This window comes from Callionymus lyra, chromosome 3, assembly GCF_982586985.1.
Source record: "Callionymus lyra chromosome 3, fCalLyr1.hap1.1, whole genome shotgun sequence".
In the NCBI taxonomy this organism is placed as follows: domain Eukaryota; kingdom Metazoa; phylum Chordata; class Actinopteri; order Syngnathiformes; family Callionymidae; genus Callionymus; species Callionymus lyra.
In genome coordinates, this window is record NC_141820.1 from 35216890 (window position 1) to 35230928 (window position 14039).

At 44.7% G+C, this 14039-nt stretch overlaps 2 protein-coding genes across 3 annotated transcripts in view; one reads left to right on the plus strand and one right to left on the minus strand.

Moving 5' to 3' along the window:
- LOC148084602 (oxysterol-binding protein-related protein 10-like) overlaps positions 1–4197 on the plus strand; it is a 42220-nt gene extending 38023 nt beyond the window's left edge. For both annotated transcript variants that reach the window (XM_087787704.1, XM_087787703.1), the window contains 6 exons: positions 1211–1360; positions 1423–1921; positions 2401–2587; positions 2670–2852; positions 2907–3060; positions 3172–4197. In XM_087787704.1, coding sequence (XP_087643830.1) covers positions 1211–1360; positions 1423–1921; positions 2401–2587; positions 2670–2852; positions 2907–3060; positions 3172–3219 — 1221 coding nt within the window. In that variant the 3' untranslated portion in view covers positions 3220–4197. The remainder of the gene's footprint in view (positions 1–1210; positions 1361–1422; positions 1922–2400; positions 2588–2669; positions 2853–2906; positions 3061–3171) is intronic.
- Positions 4198–5009: 812 nt separating this feature from the next.
- stt3b (STT3 oligosaccharyltransferase complex catalytic subunit B) overlaps positions 5010–14039 on the minus strand; it is a 46028-nt gene continuing 36998 nt past the window's right edge. Inside the window, exons 9-16 of the mRNA XM_087787705.1 lie at positions 13600–13754; positions 11646–11857; positions 10761–10948; positions 9820–9991; positions 8614–8787; positions 7869–7982; positions 7095–7301; positions 5010–6984 (exon numbers count right to left, since the gene is read on the minus strand). Coding sequence (XP_087643831.1) covers positions 6910–6984; positions 7095–7301; positions 7869–7982; positions 8614–8787; positions 9820–9991; positions 10761–10948; positions 11646–11857; positions 13600–13754 — 1297 coding nt within the window. The 3' untranslated portion in view covers positions 5010–6909. The remainder of the gene's footprint in view (positions 6985–7094; positions 7302–7868; positions 7983–8613; positions 8788–9819; positions 9992–10760; positions 10949–11645; positions 11858–13599; positions 13755–14039) is intronic.

The window sequence follows — 14039 nt, forward strand, 5'->3', positions numbered from 1 at the left end:
GTGTAACTCGATTTGTAAATGTTTAATTCAGAATAAATATGCTCAAATCTATAACAAAAAAAACTGACAAGTCAAGCATCACAAACTTCGCACAACTTCCCAAAAAATAAAAAACCTGCTATTTATCACATTTGCATCAGTCCTGCCATGGTTCACGATCCGCAAATGTGTATTTGTATACAAATCCCTCAGCTGCCATGACACCGTCCTGCCAGTAGGGGGCTGATACGCCTCCATGCCACTTGATAGAGTTTTTAACATACATTGTGGGCAGGATTATCTAGTGATTGTTTATAAAATCTTACTGCGATGTAAAGAATATTTAGTATTTAGTATACGAATCAATAACAGACATTGTTTTCTTTTTGTATAGAAAGGCGCTATATAAATAGACATTATTATTATTATTATTATTATAGACACTATTGAAAATCTTGCATTATTGACACCAGAGATATCACATTTTATTTGGTTAAAAATGAACATTAACATTTATCTCTTATTGAGACATTGATTATATTTGCAAATACATTCACGCATTTGCAAAGCTTTAGCAACAGTAATGGCCCCATACTTGAACCCCTCCAATTGGGGCAGGATAAAGATCACCCTCTTAACGCCCTCTTTGCCCCTAGATATAAACTGTGACAAAGGGTAATGCTTGTACAGAAAGCGGAGAGCACAGGGATTCAGGGTATCAGGTACACTACACAACCGCAGCACTCTCCCCAGTATCCCTGAGGGACATGGTTAAATGTCTTCTCCAGGTCCACAATGCACATGTAGACTGGTTGGCCAAACTGCCATGCTCCCTCAGTGATCCTGCTAAAGCTAAAGAACAGAGCTTAACCACAGATTCAGAGGTTCCAACCATCTGGCAGGCCCCTCTTCAGGACCTTAAATAGGGGGAGATATATCCTAGATAAGATCTTGGGATACCAGTTGGTGACGTTCCAACCCTAATACATGGTCATGAGCAGCGGGTGTTGGCCGTAAGGATCACGGGTATACGAGTCTTTCTAGCTTGTCTTGGGGAACGCCTCAGTGTCCCCTGGGACGATGACGAGGGTAAAGGGAAGTCAGGGCGTTGCTAACTGACTCCAGATAAGCTAACGATGATAATGATGATGGATGAAAACTGCATGTAGAGGTCACGCCTCAACATATGAGCAACAGTCAGTAGAAGATTCTTGTTCTTGTGTTTGAATAGCACCAGTCCGGGGTAGAAGACATAAGCCCCACCGAGGAGGTGACGGACACGGAGGACAATGATGAGGAGGACCTCGGCGTCCTGGACGATCAGCGCAGTATTATCCTGCACCTGTTGTCTCAACTGAAACTGGGCATGGACCTCACACGGGTAACTGACCCGCTGACCTTCGCTGTGAGGCTCTCATCTAAACGTGCACTTTCTCCCTTGAGGTGGTGCTTCCGACCTTCATCCTAGAGAAACGCTCCCTGCTGGAGATGTACGCCAACTTCATGGCCCACCCGGACATGTTCCTGTCCATCACAGCCGGCGCCACCGCAGAGGATCGCATCATCCGCTTCGTGGAGTACTACCTGACCGCTTTCCATGAGGGTCGCAAAGGTGCGGTGGCCAAGAAGCCCTACAACCCGGTGCTGGGAGAGACCTTCCTCTGCTCCTGGGAAGTGCCTCGGGACAGAGTCAAACCTTGCACCAGGGCCAATGTGGGCCCCGCTCGAGAGCCAGACAGGGGGAGCAATAATGCACAGCAGACTGAGGACCAACCAGGAGGCTGCTACAGAGTCTGTTTCGTGGCGGAGCAGGTTTCCCATCATCCTCCAGTGTCAGGGTTTTACTGCGAGTGCCGGGAAAAGAGGATGTGTGTGAACGCACACGTGTGGACGAAAAGCAAGTTCATGGGAATGTCCATCGGCGTGTCAATGGTGGGAGAAGGTAAGCCAGGATACATGTGAAAGTGAAAGTACTGTAGTATTAATAGACTTTACTCTGGTAAAATTACTTTGACACGTATGACATTCTACCCAAACAAATGTTCTTACAGTGGATGGTAGTGAGTGCAAGTCGTATTTAGTGAGAAAGTCACTCTGAGCCAGAGTCAGACGAGGAGAAACAGGAAGTGTTTGTTTTCTTCCTGGCGTGACTCCGGCGTGCGTCAGGTCCGCTTGTGTTTATCAGGAAACTGGTCAGGCGGAGCTGATCGGGTCAGAGAGAGCTGTGTGGACGCTCCACTAATCACATGAACAGTGAAGCAGTGAGGGTCACATGACCAGAGTAATCAGCCTCATTACTTAGGATTAGATTATGACGTCACACAAGAGAAGTCGGTGTTCTGCAGAGAAGGTCACCTGACATCACCTGACCATCTCTGCAGAGGTCATGTGTTGAAGTTGACCCTGTCCTCCACCGTGCAGGCGTGCTGTGCCTCCTGGAGCACGACGAGGAGTACGTCTTCACGCTGCCCTGCGCCTACGCTCGCTCCATCCTCACCGTGCCGTGGGTGGAGCTGGGCGGCAAAGTCTCCATCAACTGCGTGAAGAGCGGCTACTCCGCCGCTGTGACCTTTCACACCAAACCTTTCTACGGGGGCAAAGTGCACAGGTGAGTCCGAGGCCACGAACCTAACCCTGGACAAGTCTTAAGGTCGCACCAAAGTGTTAACACAAGGTCGTGGTTCTCTTAGAGTGACGGCCGAGGTCAAACACAACGGCACCAACACGGTGGTGTGTCGGGCTCAGGGCGAGTGGAACGGCTCGCTGGAGTTCACCTACAGCAGCGGAGAAACCAAAGTCATCGACACCAACAAACTTCCCGTCACCAGGAAGAAGCTGCGGCCGGTGGAGAGGCAGCGGCGGACAGAGTCCAGGTGAGGAAGCTCTGCCGTTGTGGCGGCCCTCGTTGACTGTGCTGCCCCCTGCAGGCGCCTGTGGCAGCACGTCACCAAGTCGCTGAAGGAGGGGAACCTGGACCGGGCCACGGAGCACAAACACGGGCTTGAGGAACGTCAGCGGAGCGAGGAGCGCCAGAGAGCTGCTGACAACAAACCTTGGACGCCCCAGTTCTTCACCAAAGAGGTAACGGGAGCACATCTGGCCTCATGAAACAGCTGTGTAGTGACGACACTGTGTCATGATCAATAATCCCAGACGCCTCAGAGTGACCTCTCGCTGACCTTTCATTTCCAGGGTGACGGCTGGATCTACAAAGACCCACTGTGGAAGTCCAGCTGCTAGCAGAAGTCCAGACAGGAAGTGGAACGCGGAGACTTCCTGGACACTTTCCTAGCCTCATGGAGTTTCTATTTTCACTCTTGCCTTTTTATACTGACTTTTGTAGTCCAGATGCACGTGAGCAACGGTCTGGGGCGCGTTCACCTTCATCTTCTGAAGAGGTTCCGAGCCACAAGCATTCATGATATTTGCTGACCAAGCATTTTTCAAACAGGCTAGCTGCAGGTGTAAACAATAAGGCTAAATGCTAATAGCATTTTTCAACCTCCACAAGCGTCGCACACGCCCGACACTTCAACTTCAATCTAGTTTGAAACACTAACGTATTGTAAATCCAGGCCTGGGGGCCAAATCTGGCCTCCATACTCACTTTCCGTGGCCCACAAGAGCTGAAAGTCAAAGATTAGCTCATAACATCAACTATAGCTCTAATGCTAACCTTCTACACTCGGTTCAATGTAAAGATGTTTTTTATCGTTTAAATCTAGTTTGATTCAAGTGTCAAATACCTAAAGTCACAGCGGAACAGGAAGCGATTGTCACTATGAATGTAGACACAGTTTGTCTTGTGTGTTGTAGCAACAGACTCACACAAATGTTTTTTTATTCGTCTTACCAAACAGTTAATTTATGTAATGAAGTCGCACCATGACTAACACACACTTTTGTAAAGTATTTTAACTTGAAATCTTCAAGCGTGTGTCCGGAACCACTTTCCCGGCTCCTGTTGCTGTAGCAACACAACCCGAGTCCGTCCAGACAAACCAACACAAACGCCGACTGCAGCAGTTCTGACCCGACAAGCTTTAAATGTTGACATTTCTTCATCATGTTCAGCCAAACGACCAGATGCCGACCTGTAGCCACACGTTAGTTGAAGGAAAGTTGACGACTGTAGTTAACTTCTGTTCCTCAGACTCACAGGAACACAGAGTGATTGTTGTTCAATGAAGGTCAATAAATATTTACTTTTATACAATATTTTGTCTCTGTGTCTCAAAGAACTTCTAAACTACTCACTTAAATAACATTTAGATTGTGTTTCAACTTGTCTGAAATAAAATTAGAATGTATTTTAAAACCATTAAAGTTTTTAAGATCAATAATACATTATCACGTTGTTTTTTTTGGGGGGGGGGTTTATACTTCAATGATTTATTTTGTTTTTAATAGTCATGACTCGTATTTTATTGATGCCATTCACCTGAACTAAACAAGAAATTACAAGAGCCTTTATCTCGTTAATAAAGTTTTACCTTACCTTACCTTTAAGAAACTAATCATTAAATCTGGTAAAATTGAAATGTTTTGTCATTGCAGTAACGCTATTGTAACCCTAGAGGGAGCCAGATGTAAAATGTAAATCCTTTTTTAAAAAAAAAGGTTGCGGAGAAATAATACTAATAATATTTATAGTGCTTTTCTAGACCAGTGTCACGAAGCGCTTAAACCATTCAAACAATACCCAATAAAATATATACTTAAAAGGTCAAGATAACACCGAGATGAACACATGTATACAGAAAATACAACTTCTCAAAGCCTTGCTTCAAACATCCCTCAGGGAAAAATAAAATGAACATTTCTCAGTGCACTGACGCGTTGTACAAAAAATCAGTTGTATCAACATGACCAAGATGTTTTTGAAAAAGCCAGTTATTCAAATATGAAAAATAAAGTTTGTTTCGGTCAATTTGTTTCTCTAAAAAGACGCTCTTCCCTTAAATGAAAGGTGTTCATAAAGTTATGGACGATACATAATCAACAGTTTGAAAGGAGTCATGGAAAAACACTTCTCTTAGAGGAGGAAGAACTTTCACTTTAATTTCAAAAACAAACAGAAACAGCGCTGCCAGAGTTTAAAGGCCAACAGCGCCTCCAAGCGGTCAGTCTTCTCCATGGTTGAAAAAGAAAGCGAGCACACTGGTTCTCATTGAAGTGTATATTTTAGAGACCGAACAGAGCAACGACGTGAGAATGTAAACTTCAGCAAGAGAAGCAGGACTTCATCCAACAAAGAGCCGCTCGATGAGTGGGAGGGAAGAAAAAAAACTGCAGGGTCGTTTCTTGATAAAATAAACGACGACGAAGAAGAAGAAACTGCACATCACGTTAAGGCTTCTTTTTCTCCTCTTGAGAACTCTGATGTGGCTCCGCTGGACCAGGTGATCAAAGGAAAGCAGGAGAAAAAAAGTGTCAAAAATGGAGCTGAGGACGCAAAACGTTGTTCCAAGAATCCGATTCCATCAATCAAAAAAAAAGTGCTAACACCGAATTCCCAGGGTCAAAGGTCGCCGAAGATCTAAGTCCTTGTTACGCCTGGATGAAGCCAGATTGAGGTGCATAATTAAACTTTAGGATTGTGGCTGAGAAGTTAGGGATGTGCGTTTGTGGAACAACGCAACCAATTCTGTGTAGAAATCATGAACATGCAACTAGTGAATTTAAAATGACTCCAGTGGTTAACGTTTGACTCAATTCACACCGACGTCAGACAAGTGGGATTAACAACAATTTAGTTTATGAGGTGCCTTCAGAGAACCAGGGTGACTGTTCAAATTCATCAATTTTTCCCGCCAAAACAACTCCAAGCAAGAGCAACAAGGACTGGACTCTTCGGCGCACACACATCCAAACATGCATCTTTAAACTCAGGTTCCCTCTTCGGTGTCCATCTACCAACAAAAGTCTTCCACGGCTCCAACAGCGAACCATCATGAAAGCTGAACCAGCAGAACAACGAAAAGAAGGTTAATGACGATCAGCAATGAGGCACTAGGCTTGCTCACTGAACTAGAGCTCCCTCTGCAGGACAGGAGGCCTAATTTGTTACCACTACGTTTGTTTGAACGCGCCGCTAGCTTCCGTTTGTCGACGGCAAAATGTACAATCTAAGCTATTTGATGAGCAGGAGGACGAGGAGGGAGGGAGGCATCGTAGAAATTCACATTCATTCCTTCAACAGAATCTCGAGGCCCTCTGTACAAGAATTATTGCAGTCTGTCGCAAAAAAACAAGTAGAAATCACCGTCCAATATATTATCTCCTCTTCTGCTTTACACAACATATTTACACGCCAATTGAGCTAACGGACTTATTTCAACTAACCACAGGGTGCCAGGCAGAAAAAGAGATGATGATGATGATGAAGATGATAATGATTATGATGAAGATGATGGAGGGTTAATATTACAGGTTCTGTGCCAGATGTTCCTCCATACCGCATACGCTCGTCTGTACACGAGTCAGGAACGAGTCCTGAGCGTTCACTCCTGCGACGCCTCACTCTCATGTGCCCCGGGGCGAGGTCGGGTGGATGGGTCTTTGGTGCGAATGCTTCCCTCCGGTGTCCCCTTCAACCCCCCAACCCCCCGCTGATAAGCCGTTAATGTACCACAAATTGATGACATGAGCAGCCCTGTGCCACACATTCAAGTACAAAGTTTAAAAAAACAAAAAAACAAAAACAAACAAGAGGAAGAAAATAAACAAAAAAACAAAAGCAAGACAAAACGTCCGAGGATAAAACGCACAACAGTTCGGGGACGAGTCAGATATGACACTTCCTCAACACAAGGCGGCGCTCTAATGAGAGACCAAGTGTCAGACAAGCCGCCCCGTGTTCTTCTTCATTGGTTGTTGGGTTCTTCGCTTTAATTTGTTTCCTAGAAGAGTTTGTCATCGTCATCGTTACTATTTCTTCTGCAGCTTCTTTCCTTTTCTCAGCGCCATCTTGTTCTTCACGTGTCCTCGCTTCCTCTTGACCGTCTGAGACACAAAGACAAACGGATGGGCCGTTAGATCTAGAACAAGTGGTGTGTGGTGTGATCTCCGAGGCCACCACTAGATGTCAGCAGCCCTCAGGATGATTCTCTCACCTTTTTGGAGGTGTACTTCTGCTTGGGCAGCACGCTGCGCAGCTTACGGTCCAGCGGCTCTCGGTTGCCGAGGTTCTTGACCTTGTAGATCCGGACGAGCCAGTGCTCCGAGGTGAAGGCCTCCTCCAGGTGCTTGAACTTGATGTCCTTGTTTCCGATCTCGGCGTTACGGGTCCGGTCGAAGCCCGGCGGCGTCCGGAAGTCCAGCTGAGAGAGAGACGGTGAAGTGTCAAGACCACATTCGAGCTGGAGAAGGTGACCTCAGGTGAGGTGCCTTAAATCTATCGAAAAGATCCCTAAAGAGTTCTGTTAATGGTCATTTTAGAAGTGCTCTAGAAACACTATCAATCCACAAAATGGCCGCTGAGCTTGAAAACAGGTGCCTCAGACATCGAGAGCAGCATCACACTTAAGGGAAAATGCCTACACATGACAGTAAAAGATTTTGACCACCATCTTGCTGCAGCAGAATCTCTCAGGAGACACTTACGATAATAATGAGGCTCCTGGAGCAAAACAACCTTCAAGAGGTCCAGTATTTGCTATTATTTGTTTTTAAATATTGGTGTCTGTGAACACCTGTGATGGAGGCCAGAACAGACTCATGAAGTTGCATGACTCTGATGAAATAGTAGCTCAGTAGGAGCACAAATGACTTTCAGAGGTAAAGATGATGGAGCAACTTAGGCTACGGTTTATCTTCCACAATCCCTCCTTTTGCAACTTTCAGTTCTGCAACTAGTCACACGACAAATCATTCATCCGTTCGCTCACCTGCATCTCTCCAAATCTGTAGTAGGACATCTTGTACATGAGGCAGTTGAGCAGAGTGGGAGAGCCGGCCTTGTCCACTCTGAACTCCCCCTGAGGAGTGAAGTAGTCGCTCTCCTGCAGGAGCGCCACAGTTAAGGACAGACATTAGGAAAGGGAAGTAAAACTGCTTCATCATGAGAGAGGAGGAGAAGAAGACAAGACCCTCTAGAGTGAAACAATGTGAACCAGGTTTATCTGAAGAGGTTCCTGTCAAGTCACATGGGATCACTGTCATGACAGGCTTTTTATCAGATCCTGAAAATATCTACTGCATTAACTGTAATTTCAATATTCACATGTATTTAACACTTTCATGTATGAACTATTATTAACTAAACCAAATTGATAAACAAACAAAGTTGTTCTTAATCAATTAAATGTAATAAATTGTGACACCAGTCGCAATTCTCATGACTCATGATCATGTCAATAAGATCCTGTTATTTTCAATAGTATGACACTGAGCATTATACTGCTTGAATGTGTGCTACAACTAAAGGTACAGTGGTTTGGATGAACTGAATGATAGGAAGAGTTTTATTAAAGAACTGACATTAAGTGGTTATTATTAAGAAAACATGCAGAACAAGAATAACTAAGACAAACACGAGAAACTACTGGATTAATAAGTGCATGTTGACAGAATACAGTGAATAAAGTAAAGCATAAGAACTTGACTTCTGATGAGACAATGATGGAAACTCACTCTGATGTCTTTCGGGTGCTCTCCCTCCGCTATTCTCACCATCCACAGGAACTTGTTGATATCGTCGCCAGAGTAGCCGATCACGCCGCCGAAAATGATCAGGACGTAATCCACGTCCAGGGACCTCATGATCTGATAGGCAGCGCTCTCATTGGACGACATGGCTTTTCCCACCTACACAACCGAGAACAAAGTTAGCGACGACGAGCGTCTGACGCGAGGAGTGGAGCTTGAGGAGTGAGCAGCAGAGACGACCGTGTGATGCAAGGTTCTGTCAAGAGCGTGTCAGACTGGTTCAAGGACTTAGCATAATCACTGGAGAGTGTTCAAAGATAGGAGTGTGGAGTCCTGTCTGCTACACCACTGTAGGGCACAGAAAGTAGAGCACATGCAGCAGCAGCCTGAACACATCACTGCAGTCCTGGAAGAAGAACCTCTGAGGCCGAGAGTGAAGGTCACGTTTCTTCAATCTCATCTACTGTCTGCTCATCTCTTCAGCACAGGAGCATTGAGGGAGGAAACCAGAGTGACACAGACGTTTAGGTGCACTTTTGTGTTGACTATTTAGCAACTTTGTTGAGCTTTGACTTTTCTATTTACTTTGAATAACAACTGTCCAGTCCTGGAGCCAGACTCTGTTCATGAAGGGATGTGTGTGGTACGTTATTAAATAACACTTCTATCAACGTTTGCAAAGAGACTTCCATTTAGTAAATGATTACCTTTATTCTCTAACTTCCTGCATGCATCTTGTCAGCTCAAACTTGACCAGCACAGTAAACATTTACCTCAATACTATTGTAGAAGTGCATGAGAGGATCACCGTATATGTGGTTTACTGGACACGTGTGTTGAAAAGTGTAGCTGCTAATATCGAGGATGGACAACTTAATTTAGCCCCGTGTGACCTGCTAGCTACACACGATAAGAACTTGTATTGATCTCCTCAAATAAAGAAACGGCGAACTGTAGTTAAGTGGAACAAAAATACAAAATAATTAGCCACAAGAAATATCTTGAATGAACAAGTGCAGCAGCAGAGTGAGCCAGGAGGAGGGGAATAAATCACAGCTACAATCTGACAGCAGTTAACTCCAAGCTACAATCCGAGGACGATAATGAGGATTGTTGGAAAGCACGGATGACTTGGCGATACTGATAATTCATCTGATTTGGCCTCTTCAATGCATGTGTGAACAAGCTCACCAGCGCTATATGACTGTTGTTCCACGTGTTATTGTCCACCAGCGTGGTTCTGTTGGCCATGCCCGCAATCTGGTAGCCGTAATCCCACCAGGACATGACGCGGGCGTGCTCGTCCGTGTTCTGTCTCAGCCAGTAATACGCCTCCCTGAAGTCGTCCAGGATGTTCCGTGTTCTGGGGTTGAGAGGAGAAGAAGGGGGTCAAGTCCCTTAACTGTGGAGGTCATCAATATTTAAGAGTCTTTTTATCACCAGAGCAACAAGAGTCGAGGACGGAGTGCACATGAATTATGAAGTCAGGAGTTTATAAATCTCTCCGAGATCTTCAATCCCTCCAAGAGGAAGCACAAACAGACGACAATGAAACTATCCGAGTGTGTGCAAGTGTGTGAAAGTGTGTAGGATTCAGTGAGTGATTGTCATTTCTCCCCTGAAGCCTCAAAACTAGGACAACATACCTGTGTAAGTATTTAAACTTGACCTCCCAAGAAACTGCATTTATATTTTCCCTTTTGAACATGACACACAAGCGACAGCGAACACTCAAGAGCAGTAATATCAGCATAAGACTTCTAGAGCAGCTACAGGGTGAAAAATTGAAATAATTCATCTAAGGTTTGTTTGACAGGATTAAGTGAATACAGGTGTGACAAGTGAAATGCAGCAACAGAGGTAATCAAGAAAATTGCAGTAGTTATGTGAATAAGCCTGTAATAAACATAATTACCGCTTTATTATTCATCGTAACAAAAGTAATATCAGACGAATGCTCAGCTGGATGTGAACGTGCAATGAAAAATCTGGTGGTGTCACTATGCTGCGCTGTAGGATGTAACTGCAGCAGCTTTGTCATCGTAACAACAGCGATGTACACAATGATCCTTTGTCTCATTTACATGGCAGGTGAGTGTGCATCTCATCTCAGAGCGTGTTATAAAACTCACCCATCATGGTTGTAGGAGGCCAGCACCACGCTGGGGCTGGAGTAGGCGTTGCTGGTGACCCAGGTGCAGTGGACGGCGAACATCATCAGCAGCATCAGCATCAGCATAGTCACGATGGACTTGACGTTTGGGCCCAAACCTTCCTCCGCCTTCTCCTGCTCAGACACGTGCTTGCGCACCTTTCCGGCCTGCAGAGGGCGACAAACGCCGGTATGTTAACGAGCCAAAAGTTTGCGACCCAGTGAGATGAATTATTGAGCGACATTAATTATTGAAGAAACTAATTGAGGAGAGTCTTTAAGTGCATCCTGAAGACTTCGGTGTGTCTGGAGAAACATTGCTGGTGACTGTGAACGATAGAACAACAGAATGTCTCGCTCTGGGACTCAAACCGTGACCAAACAAAGAATACTTTAAGCCTTAATGGTCGTCACGAGCACCCGACATGGTCGTCTTCTTGGCTTTGAATTGCTTTATTAGGAGCCAGAATAACCCGCTGGTTCAATGCGTCCGGCAGCTTCAGCACAGCGCTCCAGTGTTCATCACTCGATAGAAGACATCATTTATTCAGGGTTTAACATGCACAGATATGAGCGAATTTTGTCGACTGAGCTGAAATGTTGTAAAACCTCCGTTTGACTAATTTGTGAGCCACATGCAGAATGATGGGATTTCACAGTGGACCAAAAATAGATAAAGCCCATTTGCTGGCAGTGATGAAGGAAAAAAAGAGAGACTGCTAAAATGATGGCATCAGCCTCAAACAATTGCAACAGCTTAATCGCACCTTGACTAAACCCACAAGCAACTAATCGGATAGAGGATGTGACAACCTGATAGAAGCTTCAGTCAAGTATGACGTGTCGCTAATGATGTTTTCCTGACCTTGTCATAGAGATTCCCAGAGTTCCTCTTATCATCTTCGTCGCTGCTGTCCTCAGCAGGGGGCTTCTCCCGCTTGGTGTCGTCGCCCATGTAGTGCTCGAACACACTGGAGAAAGCCACCGCAGACAGCATGCAGACCACTGGAGTCAGCGTCAGCATCAGACGCACCATCACGCCGGCGAAATACACGGCGCTGATGGCGTACAGAGCCACTGCGGGAGCAGAGGCAGGAGTAAGCAGGTTAGACACAAGATGAAAAGAATTATCATCACACAACAGGATGGAAGAAAAAAAAGAGGATGTGATGATTCAATTGTAGCTCGCTAGAGTCCAGAATCAAAGCGTGCGCTGGATTCCTGCCCTTGAACGCTGCAGAACAAACTTTGCAGGTGAAAGTCTAATCAATGACTGAACATCTGGGGTTCCACTGATCCTGAAAGCGAAGCTGAAGCTCAGACAAACCGACCTTCAGCTTGAAATTTCAAAGTGATGTGTTGACCTAAATGGTAACTTTAAAGCGATTTTAGGTGATTTGAAGTCGAGCGACGCCAGTGGACTAAAGTGGTATTGTTAAGCCCGACGGGAGACCACATTTCCCATGAGCACTCGCTAAACGTCACAAAATTTGCCATGTCCCGGTTTACAGCAGTTGGACACATTTTCTTTTTCCAGACTTCCGTTGTCTGAAGGATGGATACTGATGAGGTAATGAATCATTCAGATTGTGGATACAGTAAAAATCACACAAAACACCTCAAGTCCCGGTATACGACTGAATTAACTAGTTTTAAATTGATGTGTCATCCCAAGTTTTATGAAAATATTCTATTATTATTATTATTACGTTTTTATCAAAAATCTAGATTTTCTTTCATTTAACCAGATGAGTGACTTTCAAAATATTTTTAAAAGCTTCTGAAATATTGCTCATGTTAACAATGTTCTTGAAAATAAAAACACTATTTCTCATCTATTCAAAACGCACACATATTTAGACAGACCGGTTTATTATTTGGTTAAAGCCGCTTTTATAGTTGCTGACTAATCCTGATGATTCAAAGAAAACACTGATACGCAGTACTGTTTGTTCAATCTCGTTTCAAATAAGTTGTGAATCGAAAACAAAAGCTCTACAATGTCACTCACTGTTTGAGAGTCATTTCAGCGACATCCTTGTTCACATGCTTTCATTTCAGGTGGTTCCCTCCGAGTACTTCTAATTATTTACTTTCCTTCTGACTGAATTGTGCGATGAAAACATTCAAGCTACCACAACAGAGTTTGAACAGAGCCATGAGCCACTCTCGAGCGACTTGTGCTGCTCTAACCTACTTTCTTGCAATAGAGCGGAGTGCTGCTATAAAGTCATTTGCCATCACACACACTTGAATCACACCATGTGCTGAAGGCTTATGGAGCGTGGACAAGAGTTGTGACGAGTCCTGGATTATTAAAGCACATCAAGTAGCTCAGTGGTTTGTGCTGGACATCACCAAATGCTAATCTGAAAGACTCTCTGGTTTAAACTCAGCATTACTTCTACTTAAAGTGTGCCGGTCTGTTATGTAGGTATTTACGTTCTTTAACTTCTTCTCAGACACCAGCCTCATTGTTACAGACATTGATTTCACCTCTGTATTTACTCTTGGTTCTGCTGTAGGCAGACTGGAGCAGACTCAGACAGCTCTTTCCCCTTTTTACTCTGCATCTTTTTTTAATGTCATGGAGGGAAATGGCAGCAACTGCAGAGAGCCTTGAGATGCAGCTCAGCAGGTTATGGATTCACAAAGATCCAGCGTCTACACAAAAGGAGCTCTGCCATTGTTTTGGAAGTCTAGATCATAATCTCAAGTGGGAGCCATCTGGTATTAAAGGAAGCAATTTCTGAACATGAAGAGCCACACAGTGGCGACAGCTGCATTCGTTGAAAGAGGTTGCTTCAGGACGTTCTTACCAAACACCCGCTCATCATTTATGTTCTTGATGCAGAACCAGAGGCCGGCTGGGAATGTGCACACCAGGATATGGAGGTCGAAGAAAAAGGAGACCCACGTTGTGGGCTGGTGCTCTGACACGGACGCAATGATGGGGATGTGGATTTTAGCATACCTGAGGAAGAAGAACAGAGTTAGCAGGAAGGCTAACTATGTTAAATATTAAGAGTTTTGAATAGGCAAATGCTGCTTGAACATCAACAGGCCTGTCTGGTACCAAAGTGAACAAATACAGCCTCTGGCCATTGATTTGTGTGCACTTAAGTCACTTAACACAGTGTTCTTCCATCCGGTAAATTAACATCATTGCTCGCAGCATTGAGTCACATTTTAAAGAAACATGCAGTTCGAAGTCAGATGACCCCCGACCTCTATACCTCATAGTTGTAAAGTTTGGGAA